This window comes from Myxine glutinosa, chromosome 8 (assembly GCF_964187855.1).
Source record: "Myxine glutinosa chromosome 8, kmMyxGlut1.1, whole genome shotgun sequence".
NCBI classification, from domain to species: domain Eukaryota; kingdom Metazoa; phylum Chordata; class Myxini; order Myxiniformes; family Myxinidae; genus Myxine; species Myxine glutinosa.
This window is the reverse complement of record NC_136268.1, coordinates 66,196,528-66,218,269: the sequence shown is the minus strand read 5'-3', so window position 1 is coordinate 66,218,269 and position 21,742 is coordinate 66,196,528. Positions and strand designations below refer to the sequence as shown.

Below are 21,742 nucleotides of genomic sequence, written 5' to 3'. Positions count from 1 at the left end.
TTGGGTTGAAAGTGTTCTCTTGTTTTTTAAAAACCAACTTATAGTCCCTATTAACCCCATATATGGGTTAAATAGGAATAAATACGATTTTTATGGCTGCCCCTATTCACCCCGTTTTACGGGTGAATAGGGACAGTAACTAATACAAAAAAATAATAATCAAGAAACAATCCTGAGTTTCCAACTTATTGCTAAATTGATAGCTCAGCTGGATGCACATAATATGCACCCATAATATAAACCACGGTGCCAATGAAAAAAAATATGGGATAAAAAGTTTCTCCAAACTGTCCCTATTTCTTGATTATTATTTTTTGTGTTAGTGACTGTCCCTATTTACCCGTAGAACTGGGTGAATAGGGACAGCCATAAAAATCCTATTTATTCCTATTTAACCCATATATGGGGTTAATAGGGACTATAAGTTGTTTTTTAAAAAACAAGAGAACACTTTCAACCCAAATATCAACAAATCAGTATGGTTATCAATTTTCAGCGAAAAAAGTTTCCGAACTTTTTTTCATTTTGTGTCCCTATTCACCTTGCTGTCCCTATTCACCCCATTTTATGGTACTGTGTACATAATTAGTCAGAAAAGATTATTTCCTAACCAATTTTACATTGGAGAATAAAGACCATTGACATGTCTTGGACTATTCATTGTAAGCATCTAGTTCCGAGAAGGTTTTAATCTCCCCAAGTACATCTAACAATCGGCTTGAATGTGCCATGTCTCTGACACCTCAAATTAAAAATGGAGTCTTCTTCACACTCGGACGGGAGACTTCCATGGAGAGTAGGATAGCTTGGTTTACATGGTGCTGTGTGGTCCTGGATTTGGTCCCATCTATCCTGGTGCAGTTCATGTCATTAGGCTCCAATATCGGATCACACTGATGTCTGGAGAGGGAGGTAAAACCGGCTGCCCAGTCTGCATTTACGTTGTGGACGTCAAATTAGGTCCTGCTGTATCTCTTGAAGGAGAGTAGGATAGCACACAGAAGATAATAAGCAAATAGAAAATTCAAGTTAACGGGCTGTGGATATAGCTGAGCCAAGAGGCCGAGCATGAATGAATGAATGAATGAATGATCGTTTTAAGGCCATTTTCCCCGCTAGAGTGGGGGTTAGCCTTGCGGGCCCCATGACAATCATGGTTCCCTGTTTTGAGGCAATATTTTTATGGCCGGATGCCCTTCCTGACGCCAACCCTTGGTCACGCTCTTAGGATGCGCAGGGATACGGTGTACCTATTCTAAACCGGGGTACACACCGTGATCATTCATCCCAGCAAGCTGGTACTCAATTTGCCGACCTCGGAAGGATGACAGGCTGAGTCAACCCCCCTGGCGTTAATTCAGCGATCGACCGGGATTCGAACCCAGGATCCTAGGATCCCAAGCCGGCACCCTAACCGCTAAGCCAACACCAGGCTCAATGTGACATGTGACAGTCAATAATTGTATCCCACATATGCAATCACTCAGTACAGCAGAAAAGAAAAGAAAAACACAGAAGATTATTTTATTTACACAGATATATTTCCATCCATGCAATTTTAAAAATGTCTTCAGTGCAATATCACAGATATGAATAGACTAAAGTATTTTCATTTTCTCCAGGAAAAAAAAAACATTTTTTTTTAATTGTTATGTAAATTCAGCCTGCCACACCAAAAAGCAGACACAAAGTGCTATGTACAGCGAAAGTAAATATATATTGCTTTCAGGAGCACAAAGAGGGGGTTGGAATTTATTAGGACATGTCAAAGAGGAGATAAAATACATCAACTTTGCACAACTGGTTTCTTGGTCACAAGAGCAAAACTGTCAAGATAGCGTAGATGAAAATATTGACCATATTCATACGACAATGTACTGAAGGAAAAAATAAGTTTGCATAGGAGCAAACTGATTGTTACCCAGACTACAATGCTGTAGTTTAAAATACAATATGGCGTCCATACCTTTATTCTCTAGATACACCATTACGAACTGCAAACGAACGACGTTTACAGCAGGTGAACTCTGATAAGGGGAAGGGAAATGCGGGAGGAGCAGGAGGTGGGAGAGGGTTGGAGGGAAAGGGAGAGGTTTCTTCACTTCACATAGTCGGCTCAAAATTCATCACATCAAGTGCATTTCAGGGAAAGCAACCAGGGTAAAGCTCCAGTCAATTAGTTAGCAACCTTCTTGAATTTGGTCGGTTTGTGCTCTTAAAAAAAAAAGTAATCCACATCAGTAAACACGTTCCACTGTCTTTTTTTTGTTTGTTTTTAATCTTATCATTCATTGACATCCATTGCAAAATTACAATCTTTCTTGTTCCTAAGTGCTTTGGACAGATGGTGCAAATTGTATGCAACTGCTGGTACAATTTATCCGATGACACGTGGTGACAGGAACGTCATGATCACGGCTTCCGACTTCCGGCCAGATGAGCGACACGTACCAATGGTTCCATACAACCTATTGCACCCTCATGAATCTTCTACACCTCTCACTCAATCCTCCGCTTCATCAAGTGCTTAACAGGCCAACACGCAAAATGCCGCATTCGCAAGTGTTTCCTTTATGACATTCATCTCGCAATTGTTCCTGCAAAAGGCCGAAGGCCCTATAAACCTCTCATTTACAAAATTCTCCATATAATATCCCAATCTTTTTACTTCTTCGGCACCAACAGAACAGTCACACCCTCTTCTCCCCTTACAATTCATAACTGCACATCCTTTTAGCATCACCTAGACATCATCACGGTGATGCCTCTCTGGAGATGTGGGGGGTGGGGGGTGGGGGGACAACAACACCATCGCTGCTCTATGAGCGAGGGATAAAAGCCAAATTGGCGAGGACGTGAACCGTGGCAGGTTGGCATTTTGAGGATCAAGATGTATCGACTGGTAAGGTATACATTTTGCTCGCTTGCACCGTCAAGGAGACGCAAGGGTCTCCCCTTCCTGAATCAAAATCAGGACTTTGACATTCACTAGCACCGAGGCTCAAGGCTTTATTCGGGGAACCCTGATCTTCCGTCCGCATGTCTTCATCGGTCACCTGCGGCGACTGATCCAGAGCATGCCTCATCACACCTGTCGCGGCCCTGATGGCCTGACTCTTTAGCGTTGCCACTCCACTTGAGCCAGTCTTTCCAAGAATCCTCATGTGCGATCTATCACAGTCTGACAAATGTGCTCCGCCATGCGGCACCATGGCAAGGGGCCATTGTGAGTGTAGTGGCAGGTGGCTAAATATCTGCCGATTGAGGTTCCTGTGTTCCGCTTCTTCGGGAATAAACTGGACACCTCTCAAGTCCATTGGAGTACTTTGGGGTAGTCTTGTCCCCATCGCATTGCACGATCCTTTGGAATGATCAGCCACCATAACCTGGGAAACCAGGACATGGAGAGACAAATACAAATAAGAAGTGTGCAAAGCCAAACATAATAGGACAAAATGATTCCAATAAGTGAGCAATGAGCAATGTCCTTGTGATCTACAAATTGTTCTAAACTCTTTGTCCTTTTTTTTCTTCTTTTTTGTATACAAGATCGAGGCTCGTGAAAGAGCTAAAAATAGAAAAGAAAAAAAAAGAAAAAAAGAGCTAAAAAAGAAATATCTCAGATGACATTTCTAAAGTGTAGGTGTAAACCGTAATCCAAAGACATAGAAGCAGGTGTTGCTTTAATGCAGGTGTTGAAAATCAAAATGATAGTGAGTGAAATTACAAAGAGGTTGGAAAAGAGATCTAATCCAATATGACATAAATTTTCTCTGTTGCGGTGCATTGGTTCTGCCGAAGCAGTTTCTAGGCCAGTATCATGCTGGGTGGGTTGCCATCCCTCTATCTCAGCTGTAGTTAGACAGGAATTCGGTTAGGACGGGAATTTAGAATTTGGCCATGGTTACGGCGAGGGCTCAACTACTCTTCAAGAAGGGCACCATGGGTTCTTTAACATCCACCAACTAATGCTGTCAGATGGGACACCAGTTTAACGTGCATCCGAGGGACGTTTGTCTGTTTGTAGTTTATGAAATTTGATTCTTTTTTTTCATTGATATTTCATTTTTATGTAATTTTACTCGAATATACTTTGATTCTTATCACATTTCTTTTTGTACACGGCTCCTTTCCTATTCCGTCTCCAGATGCTGCATGATGCGTGTACTCAGTTTTCACTCCGGTTGTTTGTTTGTTTTCTTTCTTGTTTGTTTTTCTGGGCAATATCAGCCATCCTTTGAGCTGGGAGGCTGATATTTGGACATCACAGTGCCCAAGTGATGTGGCTATAAAGGATATTTTTGATTTATTAATTAATCAATTAATTGATTAATTATTATTTATTGATTCATCAAATAATTATTTCATATTTGATTAATTAATTTAATTAATTTTGAAAAAGTTACAGCTTCGGATGAAACACTGGTGGTTGAAGTAAGCTATTAGCGAATTGATTAAGAAATAATTTTACGATTATTACTTATTGATTTTAATTACGCAATTAATCAATCAATTATTGTACAACTATCCCTTCCAGAACCTTCCATATGTGTTGAACAGCGGTATTGCCGGGTGCCAAAGGCACCCCAGTAATGCGGCGCTGGAGGATATTTATTTATTTGGCATGGGTGCGGTGTACTTTGAATGTATCTGTACTTATTATTATTATTATTTGTTTGTCTGACTAGGACACTAGCCAGCAACACAACAAACAACAACAACATGAATTTTAAAGGCCATTTCCCCTGCTAGAGCGGGGGTTAGCCTTGCGGTCCCCATGACAATCTTCTCCATTTTGCCCTATTTTCTGCATCTCTCCTTGTTAACCCCCTTGCCCGCATTTCTTCTTCCACCATCTTTAGCCAAGTCTTTCTCGGTCTTCCCCGTCTTCTACTTCCTTCTACATTCATTTCCATCACTCTTCTCAACCAGTCACTTTCATCCTTCCTCAACACATGACCAAACCATCTCAACCTGTTCCTCTTCACAGCATCAATCACAGGCTCTATTCCCATCATCTTTCGCAATTCATCATTTGTCTTCCTCTCTCTCAACGATACTCCACACATCCGTCGAACCATTCGCATTTCCACCCTTTCCAACCTTCGTTGCTGCTCTACGTTCATTACCCATGTCTCGCTCCCATAAATCATAACACTTCTCACACATGCAGCATACACCTTTCCCTTCAGCTTCAACGACACTCCCCTCATCATCAGCACGCCACTCAATTCCCGAAACTTCTTCCATGCACATCTCACTCGAGCAACCGTTGCCGAGTCTGATCCACCTTCTCATTGCCAGCAACACATTGATTGATAATCCTGCCTTTGAAAACACCGGGATGACAGTTATAGCTGGGTCGGGATTCAAACCCAGACTAGATGGCTTAGAGGTGAGTGCACGTAAATCTACGCCATCCTGTCAGAACTGGAACAAAGGATAGCTATAAAAATTTTGGTTAACAAAAACCATAATTCAGTTGAAATTTACAGGTGATTGATTGAATAACGTGTTGATGGTTATACATGCCTATCAAGGTTCTATACAAACTGTGTTGTAAAAAAGGGCCAGGTCAAATTGTACCTCTCTTAAATTACACAAGGGACAAGGAAATCAACATAGCCTGAAATAAACATGCATCCACAAAATGAAATGAGAAAAAGATGGTGTGTGTGTGTGTGTGCATGCATGTGTGTTCATTTGATATAGGCAATAGCTTTTATATAGGCTTTGACATCGGCTTTGATATAGGTAACTGATGAGATGCAAGTACCGAGCTGGCAGTCACCACCTTGAGAAAGTAGTGCAATGAGAAAATAATAATGAAGCAGTAACTTTTTAAATGTGTTTGATGCAGAACAAAGTAAATGAAAGACAATTACCGGACACCACACCATTCCTGGACAGGTCTCTTGTAGTTCAGACCGAGATGGCATGACCAAAGGTCCAAAAGCAATTGCAGGTTGGGCAGTGGCCGGTTCGACAAACCTCTGACCTCCCGGTGATGGGGACAGCATGCGGATGGTACTCCATCGGCTCGGAGAGAGCGAGTGAGTACGAAAGAGTGGCTGCTCACGGCTGGGTGAAGGTGAACTCTCTCGCGATGCACAACCACGCCGGTAAGGAGATAATGAGTGGGCTCTTATTTCTCGGTGGTGATAGTGGCGGCTTGGTGATGCTTGCGACTCACGTGGCACTCGGAGACGACTGGGTGACGTAGGGCCTTCGTAAGGACCTGGTGGCACGGTACACCTGTCATCAGGCCCTAGGTGGCAGCATCCAGCTGCCGTTTGATCCGGTACCCTTGCAGAGGCCGGTGCCGTATGACCGCCTGGAGGACTGCACGCTTCCCAGGGGACATTAGCGGGCCGTGGCGGTGTGCAAAGGTCCGCACGGGCACCGGGTGAACTGGCACAGGCAGGAGAGGCAGGGCCACCTGGTTGCATTGCCGTGGCACTACTGCTCGTGGTGTATGGGAAGTTCCGGAAGCGAGACGTGAGATGTTCAACTTCGGCATCGAAGCTGCCACCAGGTCGGTGTAGGGGATGAAGCGGTTGTGGACCGGGGGAGTGACGTGGCACAACCTGCAATGACTCGGCATCCTCCTCATCATCGTAATCGTCATCGTCAGCTTCATCATCATCACGTTCTCCTTCAGAATCATCAGCATCTGAAAACTGGTGTTCCCCTTCGATTTTGGCTCGGCCACCTTCTGTTGGAGGGAATTTGGGAACAGAATAACGAAATGGTAAAAAACTTTTATAGTATTTAAACAAAGATAATTGAGCTCAGAGTTAAGATTATCTTTGGGAACTTATATATACATGGGAAAAAAAAAAAATAAACACTCCAGTGCATGCCTGAAAAAGAAGTTGATAATTTCTCCAATTAAACATTTATAAACTATTTTGTACAAAATATAAGAATCTTTGTACAAAATATTGGTTCGTCTTGAAGAAGACTTCCTATGGTATATTAAGCAATTATTTCAAATTTGGTTGCTCACCCAAACATTTCACACCGATACACACTTTTGCGTGTAATATAACCAGGTGCTGATTAAATCGGTGTCCAGAGATATGCGGGGGAACAATACACTTTCGGCGGACAATTCAAACGATAGGTTTTATGAACCGAACGTTAACAAAGGTATGCTCACCACCATGGGAAGCAACGTGAAACTGACATTTCGGGTGTGATCCCTTCGTCGGAGCTAGAGAGGAATATCTGGTGAATATTATATGGCAAGCTGTAAAAGAGGCGAAAATCTGAACCAACTGAATTGCATGCACACTCTAAACTGCAATCTTTAATTGTCTCAGTTTGATTGACTGTTACATGGGATCTCTCCATTTACCGCCTTGACCGAAAAGTGCCAGAAAGCAGATGCAGTATTGTTAACAACCAACAGGGCGCGGCCGCCCCACATCACCCTGTCTGGGCCAATGGTGTGAAACAAGGCCGTGGATGGTACCCCCTGGAGGCATGGTTAACTCAAAGGTGAGAAAATGTTCATGGACAAGGATCCCTCTGGAGTCTAGAGTTTAGAGGGAAGCAACGATCATCACCTTTGTTAGCCAGGAGAGCCATATTGTCCAAAAGAGTGTACAAGATAATTTTGCATAGATTTTGAAGCATTGGATCAGGTATGCATTGGATCAGGTATGCATTGGATCAGGTATGCATTGGATCAGGTATTGAAACGAACTTTGGATTTATTCTAAATGATCGTTTGAAAGCTCAACATTTGTCATATTTTATGTGACTGATGTGGCAGTAATAGCACAGAAGGCTCCTTATAAGTCACTAGCAGGAGTACCCGTGAATGCCCAGTGATGTCCTGTTGGCATTTTGAAGAAACCAATTTGTTTGTTTTTTTCTATTTTTTGTAAGTGCCTAAAACACTTCCCTACCTACTACACCCAATAAGGAAAATTTATATTTAATATAATATCACACACACACACACACACACACACACACACACACACACACACACACACACACACACACACACACACACACTGATCAGGAATAATTTAATATTACCTTTCACATAGTTTCAAAGGCTCAAGCACAAAAGAGGGACTTTTTAAAATTCAAAAAAATCCGAACTTTTTTTTGAACCTCTGAAAGTTTGATGAAGATCCGTTCAGCCATCTGAGAAAAATGGCAACACACAGATAGACAGACAGACAGACAGACAGACAGACAAACTGCTTTCTTATAGTATAGATTATTCAAAACTACACATCTATTTGAGTAGTGTATGACTCTCATTTGTGTAAAAGATCATTTGGGATCGTGGAGGTCCAAATTGCAGATGGAATAGCCAGCCTGACAACTTGTATAAAGGATGACATTTTCCACCCTGCACTGGGGCCTTTGCTGGCTCTGCATCAGGTAGTTTTCTGCTGAGAACCTAACTCTGGTTAACGCTAATGTTTTTTTTGTCTTCATTAAACATATCATTAGTTACGTCCCTGGTGTTGGGCTAGCGGCTAGGGTGCCAGCTTAGGATCCAAGGATCCTGGGTTCGAATCCCGGTCGATCGCTGAATTAACGCCAGGGGGGTTGACTCAGCCTGTCATCCTTTCGAGGTCGGCTAATTGAGTACCAGTACACTGGTAATTCCCTGTTTGTCGTTAAACGCGACAAACAGGGTTGGCGGCAGGAAGCGGTATCCGGCCGTAAAACATTGCTTCAAAAAGGGGACTAAAAAACAACAACAACAACAACAACAACCACGGTCCCTGTAAAGGCCAACCCCCGCTTTGCGGGGGAAAATGGCCTCTAAACGGTGGTTTTAAACATATCACTAGTTAAAAACATTTGGATATCTTATAAATCAGTCATTTTGTGTGTGCCTGTCTGCTTGTGTGAAACACCAATCAGCGCCAAACTACTGGACCAATTGCCACCAAACTTGACACGTAGACCAAATTTGACTTCCTGTTGAATATAGGCTATTTGTTTTTTATGACCTTGGCCAATGATGAGATCGCTGCATTTAATTCAAAATTATATTGTGGCAGTTTGCGTGTGTGGCCTCGACATCACCCGTTGTCACCCCATCCCACCTCGGGTGTCCACGTTTTGGGTTCTTTCTCAGCTCTGTTTTCTTCAAAAAATCCTAAGCTGGTACCCACCCTCGCATTTCCCTCCCGACTTGGAAACTGTGAGAGTTGCGTTGTTTTGTCGAGGTTTTTCTTTTCTGGGGTGAGTTTCTTGCTTTGTTTTGTTCTTATCAGAGTTAAAAAAAAATTATTCAAGCATTTTGTGTTCCCTTGTCCAGATTTTTAAATTTGTCTAATGGGGCCTCTCGTTTGCAGATGGTTGTTTCCATGTATTATTGGTGTGTGTTCATGAGGAACTTGCTCTGGCCAGTTCGTATGAGACTTGATCTGGGGACTTCGCTCCGGCCAACCCGACCGGAATGCGGGATTAATGGCTGTGGACGTTGGAGAGGAGTCTTCTTTCCCATTCTCTAGGGGAACTCTGTTCGAACAGTTTCTGCAGTCAGTGCCCCCCACCAACACCTCCCCATCCCCCCATTAAACTTGGCTATGCTTTGGATGTGGCGTAATGCCCTTACTGGATCGTTTTGTGAAGGCCCATTGGTGTTTTCCTGCCCGGCGGCCAACCGAATATCCTGCCCACTTCCCAGTTTTCCCTGCCCCCCATGCCCAATCGATTCTCCTGTCCCCCCCCCCCCCCGCCCATGGCTATCCAGCCCCTCTCCCCTTCTCGCCCCCCCCCCCCCTCAAGCAATGCCGCGTACCCCTGAGATAGTTTTTTATTAAATGCAGAAAAATGTTGCTAATCATCAATACACGTGTTTAAAAGCATTCTAGGTGTGCCCTGCACCCCTCCCCCCGCACCTCCCCCGTAATCGAGGATCTGGTGCAGAGATTAACAAATATACTCTGAATGAAATAAATCCAAAATTCACATTTAAATGCGACTCCCCAGACCCTAATATAACAAATTGAAAAGTCACACTTAAATGTGACTCCCCCAGGGCCTGGCAGAATCGCTCGGAGATGGCATACTCGTTTTGAGCTGTCCATGGGTTCCAACTACAATGAAGAAAAAGTAGAAGAGTCAAACCAGAGGTTCTTATACTGATCTCGACTTTGCCAATGACATATATCCTTGGTGCCACAAAAAATTGAACAAGCGTAAGAAGTTCTCAAGACAGTCCAAACACGCACTGGTAAGATTGGGCTAATGATTCATGCGAATAAAACTCAACTGAAGGCATTCAACAGGGGGTGGATCCGGGATTTAAGATTAGGAGGGGTGAAAAAATTACATGATGTTGAAAAAGATAATTTGGCCGAGCAGAGCGAGGGGAACATTTTTTTGGGTGTTTCTTTTTGTCAAATTCTAAAAACTATTCTAAATATAGACAAATAATACACTTGAAAATAAGTACTTTGGTGAAAAAAACTTTTTCTCAAAACTCAACATTTATGTGAATTATTATCTCATGATACAAATCCAATCGACTGAAAAGCAAACATTGCATATAATGAAATAAAAGGCACAATGATCATAACACATCAATTGTTACTACGTAAACTGCAACGATAATAAGCATTCGGTCAACAACGTTGATGTGTGACGTCATTGCAATTGTCATGAATTGATTTGAATAAGTTATTTAATTGTCTATCATTTCAGAATCTTTACGATCCATGTACAGATTTTGATTCGTTTTGATTAACAATATATTAAACGTTCATAGGATGAGATAATAACTCGGGATCTCTTGTATACTAATAAATGGTTACATTACGTCACAACACACAATGTGCTCTCTTTCTTCAATGCTGGATCGTTCACGATGACGATGAAGGTCCAAACCAACAAAACAAAGATCACCAACAGCACGACCATAGGCCTACTCGTAATTACACAATTCCAAACGACTGAGAAGGCTCCACCAGTTATTGGAGTTACAAAACCAAATTGTAACACTCAACTTTTTCTTACCTTCTTTCAGCATAAGGATCAAGGTCGTTTAAATTTGTCTTTTTTGAGAGAAAAACTGCGAATACTCCTTTGAATTTTCGCTCTTTTTGACAAACCACATCGTTTCCGCTTCCGCCATTATTCTATTGTTGTTCTTGTTGATTAAAATGACAACAACATAAACTATACAGAAAATACTGTACCTAATTGATATCCATCTTTTTCAACAATTTTTAGTAACTAACAGATCCGAATTTTTGACATAATTTGTTGGTACAATTAAAAAACGTAAACATAATTAAACACTTTAAGCATTTTCTTTAATGTAATTGTTGCACATTTTGCATTGAATTTTTTTGAAACACTATGCAATATTAGGTTGACTTATAGTTAGGTCCAAAACTTCAATTCCATGACCATTTTCTGGCTAGTAAGGTTTGACGATTGATTTGACTTCTATTGACATTTTATAACAAAAATAGCCTCTATGTCCCTCCCAAAAATCCCGGCATTTTTCGCCAGAGGCCCGAATCCAAGATGACCGCCGGCACTATCTTGAAAAATTAAGTTTTGAACCAGAACACCTAGAATCACGTACAAAGACACTTTTTTGGGTAATTTGACCACGAGGATTCCGAATCTGACATTAGTTTGACGTTATGACATTATTTTGACCCAGAAATCCAAGATGGCCACCATCCAGTAGAGCGAAAATGCAACTTTTAAATGGGAGAACATATGATCATGAATTAACACATTATTTTGGCTAAATCTATACTGGCCACGGAATTGAGGTCCTGATTAGTGAATTGCTATTTTCTTGTTTTTTATTTGTCTGTGTGTGTAATGTCATATACTTATTTCTGTCTTTCCAGGGAGTATACGAGCGAATGAGACGGCACTGAGAAGCGCAGTATTCAGAAGATAGCTGTCAAGAGAATGTCCACCGTTCCGTGTGTCCTCCAGTGTGGCGGGCTTTGCAATGAAGCCACTGATGTCGTTACCTCCGTTGAGAGTTGGGAAAATCTCAAGAAAAAAGCCCTGTTATGGAGTGGTCTTGACAAGTTCGGAGACGTTTATGCAACAGTCAATTGGGATAATGGTCCCGGCAGACAATGTGTCCATAAATCATGTAGGCTGACCTTATGGAATGCTAATAAACTGGAGCAGGCCAAGACAAGACAGAAAAAACGAGAAGTCAAGGAATGCCAATCTCAGTCTTCGTCCATGTCTGAGGCTTTCCCCCCGGCTGCTTCTCCACCTGCCAAGCGGCTGCGATCAAGTGTAGAAGGGCTGATACATGAAAAAACAAAATGTGTCTGGTGCTGTAAACCGGAGTCGGCAAAGCACCCAGAATCAAAGCTGTCCCTGATTTCGTATGATAATGCATGGGCAACGTTCAAGAGTCACATGGTGGCCCTCGAAGATCAGAGCATGCGAGACAGAATCAACTGTGTGATCGATTATGCAGCTGATGACCCATATGCGATTGAGATCAGATATCACAACAAATGCTGGTTGAAATATGTGCGTAGTTACCAGAAAATGAGTGAAGATGACAAACTCCCACGCATGCACAATGTCAATCTCCGTGAGGCTCAGACTATCTTCTTTGACCACATCAGAACAGTTATCTTTGAGGAACGTGAGCTAAGGTCACTACAGAGCCTCCTCAAAGACTACAGCTCTATCATATCTCGGTATGGCTTCTCAACATCCAGCATCAAGTCATCCTTTATCAAAGATATCCTGACCCGGGAGTTTGAGGGCAAGATCGGCTTCCACTCCCGCCCTCAGAGAAACCAGAGCGACCTAGTCTATGACACGTCTGGGGGTGGTTCATATGTTGAAGCAGCACTCTCCGCCATCGGTGTTAGCAGTGAACAACTGGTGCACAATGTGGCTAAGCGGCTCAAGGATGATGTCAAGTCAATCAAACCCATCCCATGGCCGCCAAGAGTCGAGGAGCTAGAAGAGGAGGAAGAGCTCTCGCCTCTCATGGTGCAGCTGCTATCTGCTTTGCAGGGGAAGAAGGAGGTAGATCTGTCTCCCAACACACTCTCTCTCACCTCTCTCATCACGCAGTACATTACAAAGCGACCCACCACTACTGCCATCAATGCCACCTTCACCCTTCATGGGATGACTCGCAGCAAGGAGCTTATTGACTCTTACTACAAGCTGGGCATGGGGATCAGCTACCCGAACGTGCTTCTCCTACGTGACCTCTGGACCATGCATGACCTCGAGCGATGTTTGATCTGTCCTGATGAGATCGCTGAGGGAGAACCAAGCATTAGTATAATTGACAATGATGACTTTACCAATGACACGTTGACAGGAGGGGGTACTGCACACCGCTGTAACTGGATGTTTCTGCAGCGTCTAGAACGTCTTGTACCGGATTATGAGGCTAACATCCAGGATGAGCAAACACGCATCACAGACGCAAAGACTGTGTCACAGGCACTAACTGAGAAGGCATCTGAGATGCAGGTAGTTAAGCCGTATAGGACGATAAAACGTGGGGAGCCTCCCATCCGGCCAAAGCCCACTATGTTCTCATCAAGTACAAAGCATCAGTGCAAGCGGAGCATTTTTCATGCCCTTGCTCGTGTGGACGTGGATGGTGACCGCCCTGATGCAGCTGAGCAGGCTATCCCTTCATACAATGGGTTTTATGCTGGTTTAAATGCGCCCTGATTTAAATGCGCACTCGGACATGGCTTGGAGCTGGTGGGTGGTCGCTGTCGCCCTGTCCGCCACACGCAACCTGCTCTCCCGACACATCTACCTGCACCAGGGCCAGCTGAAGAGAGTGAGGAAGATGAGAGCCAGGAGGGGAATGAGGAGCGAGATGATGATGTACAAAGGCGGGGAGATTCATCGGAATCTGATGATTCAGATTCTAGTGAAGCAGAATGCTCTGATTCGGACTAATCATATAATTAAAGGTCATATTGATTAATTACTTCATTTGAAAACTGTTCAAGTCACAGCTATTAAAAATAGCTTATTTTGAAGTGTAATGAGTTTACTTGTCATGCAATCATCAATTACTTTACTGCAAGATATCCTTATGGAGGTAGTTTCTTTAACATGTTTAAGTACAAAAGTTGCATTTTCGCTCTACTGGATGGTGGCCATCTTGGATTTATGGGTCAAAATAATGTCATAACGTCAAACTAATGTCAGATTCGGAATCCTCGTGGTCAAATTACCCAAAAAAGTGTCTTTGTACGTGATTCTAGGTGTTCTGGTTCAAAACTTAATTTTTCAAGATAGCGCCGGCGGTCATCTTGGATTCGGGCCTCTGGCGAAAAATGCCGGGATTTTTGGGAGGGACATAGAGGCTATTTTTGTTATAAAATGTCAATAGAAGTCAAATCAATCGTCAAACCTTACTAGCCAGAAAATGGTCACGGAATTGAAGTTTTGGACCTAACTATTACCTACCTTATTATATACCAGTATTGAGTTCACTGTGGAAAATGTTAGAAAAATGCACTGCACGAGAAAGTTTCCTTTCCCACATTCCGGGATCTCATCTCTGGTTATAAATACCTCATTACATGTGGAGCACGACCGAGACCACATCTCCGGTTATAAACACCTCATTACATGTGAAACACGACCGAGACCACATCTCCGGTTATAAACACCTCATTACATGTGAAACACGACGGAGTCCACATCTCCGGTTATAAACACCTCATTACATGTGAAATACGACCGAGACCACATCTCCGGTTATAAACACCTCATTACATGTGAAACACGACGGAGTCCACATCTCCGGTTATAAACACCTCATTACATGTGAAACACCACCGAGACCACATGTTCGGTTATAAACACCTCATTACATGTGAAACACGGCCGAGTCCATATCTCCGGTTATAAACACCTCATTACATGTGAAATACGACCGAGACCACATCTCCGGTTATAAACACCTCATTACATGTGAAACACGACGGAGTCCACATCTCTGGTTATAAACACCTCATTACATGTGAAACACCACCGAGATCACATGTTCGGTTATAAACACCTCATTACATGTGAAACACGGCCGAGACCACATCTCCGGTTATAAACACCTCATTACATGTGAAACAAGACCGAATCCACATCTCCGGTTATAAACACCTCATTACATGTAAAACAAGACCAAGACCACATCTCCGGTTATAAACACCTCATTACATGTGAAACAAGACCGAGACCACATCTCCGGTTATAAACACCTCATTACATGTGAAACAAGACCGAGACCACATCTCCGGTTATAAACACCTCATTACATGTGAAACACGACCGAGTCCACATCTCCAGTTATAAACACCTCATTACATGTGAAATAAGACCGAGACCACATCTCCGGTTATAAACACCTCATTACATGTGAAAGACGACCGAGTCCACATCTCCGGTTATAAACACCTCATTACATGTGAAACAAGACCGAGACCACATCTCCGGTTATAAACCCCTCATTACATGTGAAACACGACCGAGTCCACATATCCGGTTATAAACACCTCATTACATGTGAAACAAGACCGAGACCACATCTCCGGTTATAAACACCTCATTACATGTGAAACTAGAACGGGCACTCGGTAGAGCGCATACCTTCGCCGCAGCTACTGTTCTGTACTTGGCATGGGAGTGTAGGGAACAGAACAACAAAAATACGATTTTGACCTTTTCGTGACCTTGACCTTGACCTTTGACCCGATTGCTCCCAAAATCTAATCAAATGTGTCCCGTATAATAACCAATCATCCCACCAAATTTCATGCAATTCGGTTGAATACTTTTTGAGTTATGCGAATAACATACACACACACACACAGACATACAAATAAATACACAGCGATCAAAACATAACCTTCCGCTTTTGCGAAGGTAACAAGACCGAGACCACATCTCCGGTCATAAACACCTCATTACATGTGAAACAAGACCGAGACCACATCTACGGTTACAAACACCTCATTACATGTGAACATGACCGAGCACATCTCCAGTTATGAATACCTCATTACATGTGAAACACGACCGAGACCACATCTTCGGTTATAAACACCTCATTACATGTGAAACAAGACCGAGACCACTTCTACGGTTATAAACACCTCATTACATGTGAAACAAGACCGAGACCACATCTTCGGTTATAAACACCTCATTACATGTGAAACACCACCGAGACCACATGTTCAGTTATAAACACCTCATTACATGTGAAACAAGACCGAGACCACATCTACGGTTATAAACGCCTCATTACATGTGAAACAAGACCGAGACCACATCTATGGTTATAAACACCTCATTACATGTGAAACAAGACCGAGTACACATATCCAGTTATAAACACCTCATTACATGTGAAACACGACCAACAACAACAACAACAGGCATTTTAAGGCCATTTTCCCTGCTCGAGCGGGGGTTAGCCTTGTGGGCCCCATGACAATCTTCTCCATTTTGCCATATTTTCTGCATCTCCCCTTGTTACACACCTTGCCCGCATTTCCTCTTCCACCACCTTTAGCCAAGTCTTTCTCGGTCTTCCCCGTCCTCTACTTCCTGCTACATTCATTTCCATTACTCCTCTCAACCAGTCACTTTCATCCTTCCTCAACACATGACCAAACCATCTCAACCTGCTTCTCTTCACAGCATCCATCACAGGCTCTATTCCCATCATCTTTCGCAATTCATCATTTGTCTTCCTCTCCCTCAACAATACTCCACACATCCACCGAACCATTCGCATTTCCACCCTTTTCAGCCTTCTTTGCTGCTCTACGTTCATTACCCATGTCTCACGCCCATAAATCATAACACTTCTCACACATGCAGCATACACCTTTCTCTTCAGCTTCAATGACACTCCCCTCCTCGTCAGCACGTCACTCAGTTCCCGAAACTTCTTCCATGCACATCTCACTCGAGCAACCGTTGCCGAGTCTGATCCACCTTCTCCATTCAGCATGTCTCCTAGGTAGCAAAATGTTTTCACACCTTCCAGATTCATGCAGTCTCCAAGATCCAACTCAACATTTCCTCCATCTGCAGCTCCCTCTGTGCACACCTTACACTTGAATGTAGCTGCCACACTGGCTAATGACCATCTCAGACAACTACATTTTTGATGAACCCACTCAGCACAATGGAGTTCACCTCATTACATGTGAAACACGACCGAGACCACATCTTCGGTTATAAACACCTCATTACATGTGAAACAGGACATGGGAGGGAAGGGTTTTAGACCGGGTGCGCCTCCCCCGCCTCGCTCCTCCCCTGGATCCGCCTATGTTCAACCTAGTCAAGAGAGATCTCAATCATATCAAATGACGGAATAAAATTTGAGACAGTCAATGACTTCAAGTATCTTGATTTGTGCATTAACACAGATGCTCAAAATATCAAACAAAGAAAATCAGCCGCATGGAGAACTTCTAAGAATCATTCAAGAATATGGAAGTGGGCAATCTCTTGTCATATCAAGGAAAGACTGTTCATGGTAACAGTTAAGTCCGAACTACTTTAACACAGAAGTAGTGAAGCATGTACCCTCACCACAACCAATGAGAAGGGACTGTATGGATACGATACTCGGCTTCTTTATTCATCTTTCAATGTTCATTGGTCTGAACATACTGTATGACAAATAAAGAGGTCTGTGTTTCTCTTCAAAAGCTGTTGTTTAAAGTTAGAAGAAGACGTCTCAGGATTGCGGGGCACTGCCTTTGACGCCAAAACGAATGTTTCCAATATTGTGCTCTGCACACCTAAACATGCAAGTGTTACGGAGTCCTCTACAATCTCCTCGTCTCGGTAACCTCCAAACCCCGAGAGGAACCCCGGCAGAAAAATATATTACCCTGTGTTGAAAATCAATAGTGAAACCACACCAATGATTATAAATGAACAAACTTGTATTATAAATCACACACAGGTAATACGGTACAGCAAATGGCCATTAAGAGTGCACTCTATATATATCTTATATAAAGTCAAGTGACTCACGGCTCTGCCAGCAAATGAACGGACACTCCTCAAAGTCAATGTCTCTGTAACCTTCTCCAAGGCGAGGTTGATTCGCTCCAGCGGTCGTTAGAACGAGGTCCAAACGACCAGAACCCCGTGCGGATGGCCAGGGCCGTCACACAGCCGAAGCTGTACAAAGGCACCCTCAGGGCGACTGGGAACTCCAAAGGCACCCTACAGGCGACCGAGAAATCGCACCCTCGGGTATGGACGAAGTAACCTTCAAAAATCCGCGTCACACGCACACACCAGATCGACGTCTGAATGCGGTGAGAATTGTTGAAAAGAAAGGAAACCGCGAGCGAAGCACGAATCCTGCGCGAGTCAAAATGGCTGACGACCCGGTCTCGTGGCGCACGGCACGGCGATGATTCTTTCCTGAATCGACCGCAAGAACTGACATGCAGGTTGACCGGTCACAGCGACGACAACTCCGTTGTAGGAATTCCTCTCCCGGAAACCCAAAGTTCGCTAGTGACTCGGCTCGCCAACGTTCGCTTCAGAACCCGGAGCAACTCGGCTTTCTTCTCCGACTCCTTTTCGCGCCGCTTCTTCCTCTTCCCCTCATTGTCTTCCTCTTTCGGTTTCCTGTTTCACTTACAGTTATCCTTTTTAACTTTTGATAACCGTTCGTGAATAATAAACCTTGTGAAACTAATAATAATACATAATATCAGAAACATGTCCAGTGGGGGAAAACCACAATAACGGAAGTCACGAATCCGTAACACTCCCCCCCCTCAAGAAAGAAAGTTTATACACAGCGAAAACTTTCTTTGCATGCAAACTTTTTTTTTAAAACAAAAGTAAATTCACAATCCAAATCATCAATTCCCCTGGGCAACAATTATGAACATCTCAAAAATAAAGCAACAAAATTTCACACAACCCACAGAGATTTCCAAAGTTAATTCACTCTGGACAAAGCATCAGCAACGACATTGTCCCTGCCCTTTACATGTTCAATTTGCCGTTGGACTCCTGCAAAGCCAAACTCCATCTCATTACCCTCTGACTTTTACTGTCAGTTTCTTGTGAATGAAGGTTAAGGGGTTGATCAAAGATCCAAAATCCAACAAACTGATAGCACTTTTTCCGGGAGGCCGAGATGAAAACCAGGTTCCATGGTGGTTGGGTGGTGAGGCGTGGAAGTATTCGCTACATGGACGCCTTTAGGAACGTGGAGTTCACGGTTAGTCCGTGTAGGAAAGTTCATTACATGGACGCCGTTAGGAACGTGGCGTTCACGGTTAATCCGTGTAGGAAAGTTCACTACATGGACGCCTTTAGGAACATGGCGTTCACGGTTAATCCATGTAGGAATTTTGGCTCGGCTGCTCCGCAGCATTCAGTGCTTCAACTCTTTCTAACTTCCCTAATATTCACGGTTGGACCACTTGTCACTGTAAGTCCCGTGAATAACGGTCTCCTTCTCGGTCGCTACCCCGATAGTCATTCCTTCGGGAGCTGCCGTAACTCTGGGAGCCACCATAGCAATATCGGCTGCGGCCACCACCAAAACTACTGCCAAGTTGTCCTCTTCTGTAGACCCCTCGACGCCTACGAAATGCCTTCCCTACTGTTATGGTCCGACCCTCCAACTTCTTGCTATTCAGATCCTTTTCTGCATCTCTGGCGTCCTTTGAGTTTTCAAACGTGACAAAGCAAAACCCTCTTGACTTTTGTGTCTCCCTGTCTTTTATCAGCACTACTTCCAACAGCGGTCCATAGTTGCTGAAGGCAGACTCCAAAACATCTTCCTTTGTTTTGAAGTTCAGTCCACCTACAAATAACTTGCTAAACTTGTCGCCATCCCTAACTTGTGTGGTGTTATTTTCCCTACTGGGCTTTTTAACAACCATCGGGTTACCATAAACTTGACCACGGGCCAAATCATTCCCGATAACAACCGATACTCCCTCTACAGGAAGCGTGGCTTGTAAACCGACGGTGACCGGTCCTGACACCAAATCGGACTCCAAATGGATGACATGAAGTGGAGCACTAACACAGCCACCAATCCCCTGTAAACGAACACTATCCCCAGTTGCCGTCTCCTTGGACCATGGCAAGATGCCTTCAAGCATTAAAGATTGATGTGCTCCTGTGTCCCTCAATATCCTAACCGGTCTCCGGTTAGTCGAGGCTCCATCCAGTGACACAAACACCTCGGAAATAAATGGTTGGTAACCCTTTTGAGGGTGATTTCTCACAATGGCCATCGCATTTGGAGTCGTACTAGTCGAACTCCGCTCCTGATTTTCCTTTCCCAGAGCATAACAGTTGCACATCCAGTGTCCAGGTTTATGGAAAAAAGTGCAAGTAGGCCCGGAGGAGAACCTCGTGGTCTGCCAAAGCATGGGGGCGGCGGTCTGCCTCGAGCCCCCCGACGATAGGTCTGTCTTGGAACCGCAGTCTTCTGATTTCTAGAAGTCGTGGTATCAGAGAGGTCCTCATTTTCATCTCGAGGCTGCCCCCCTGAATCTTTGTTCTCTGCACCAGATGTATCATAACTCTCCGTGCGAACTCTAGGTGGGAAGTTAGGTTTATGGAACCTCATCCTGTGTGTTAAGGCATAGTCATCCGCCATGGTTGCTGCCTCATACAACTTTGGTACTTTCCTTTCCTCCAGATGTACTTTAATGTCCTCGTGGACGCACTGTTGGAATTCCTCCACCAGGATCAATTGTCGCAATAGTTTGAAGTCTTTCCCAACTCCTCTTGAATCACACCACCGATCAAACACGGTTTCTTTCATTCTGGCAAACTCCACATGGGTCTCATTCTTCCTCTTCCTGGCGTTCCGGAATTTTTGCCGGTAAGCTTCAGGGACCAATTCATAGGCTTTGAGAATGGTTTTCTTCACGATCTCATAATCTGCACATTGCTCAATCGGTAAAGCCGAATAAATATCTTGAACTTTACCCACCAGAACACTTTGTACTAATATGGTCCAGGACTCCTCCGGCCATTTTAGCATTTGAGCAACTTTCTCAAAGTGTAAAAAAAACTTGGCTACCTCCTTTTCATTGAAGGGTGGAACCAGCCTCACATGTCTGCCAACATCCTAGGTGTTTTGACTAGTCGAACCAGTCGGCATGGGTGGTACCTCTCCCAGTCCCCGTTCTCTCATTAACTCCAGCTCCTTGACTTTAATTTCCTGCTGACGCGCCAATTCACGGTCCTTTAACTCCCTTTCGGCTCTTCTCTCCTCTGCTTCGAGTTCTCTTGCAGCTCTCCTTTCCTCTGCTTTTTGTCTTCTAACCTTTCCTGGAGTTCTCTTTCCACTCTCCTTTCCTCTGCTTTTTCTCTTCTAACCTTTCATGGAGTTCTCTTTCCTGTACTTTTAACCTTTCCTGGAGTTCTCTTTCCACTCTCCTTTCCTCTGTTTTTTTTCTCTTCTAACCTTTCCTGGCTCTTCAATTGCATCTCCGTTTTTTGGAGCTCCACACTTTCTTGTTCTTCTGGTAACCAATCCAAGGCTCCCTCTCTCCATGTTCCTCGTTCCACCATAGATTCTATCACCACTGTCTGCATCTCTGTTTTCTTCATTTTAGCTCGGACCTCCAAGCTAAAATGTTTGCCCAATATCAAGAGTTCCGATTTTATTAACGCTCGGAACTGTGCCTCACTAGGGGTCGCTGTAAACTTCTCTGCGTCAAACTCCATAGTGACTACTGTTAACACCTGT

The 21,742-nt window shown here is 43.7% G+C and overlaps 1 protein-coding gene across 2 annotated transcripts in view; it reads right to left on the bottom strand.

The window, feature by feature from the left end:
- Positions 1–1,508: 1,508 nt before the first annotated feature.
- Positions 1,509–21,742, bottom strand: part of HIVEP2 (HIVEP zinc finger 2) — a 241,199-nt gene continuing 220,965 nt past the window's right edge. For both annotated transcript variants that reach the window (XR_010985523.2, XM_068124642.2), the window contains exons 6-7: positions 5,886–6,715; positions 1,509–3,386 (exon numbers count right to left, since the gene is read on the bottom strand). Coding sequence is in view for 1 of the 2 variants with exons in the window: in XM_068124642.2 (XP_067980743.2) it covers positions 2,886–3,386; positions 5,886–6,715 (1,331 nt within the window). In the remaining variant the exon portion in view is untranslated. The remainder of the gene's footprint in view (positions 3,387–5,885; positions 6,716–21,742) is intronic.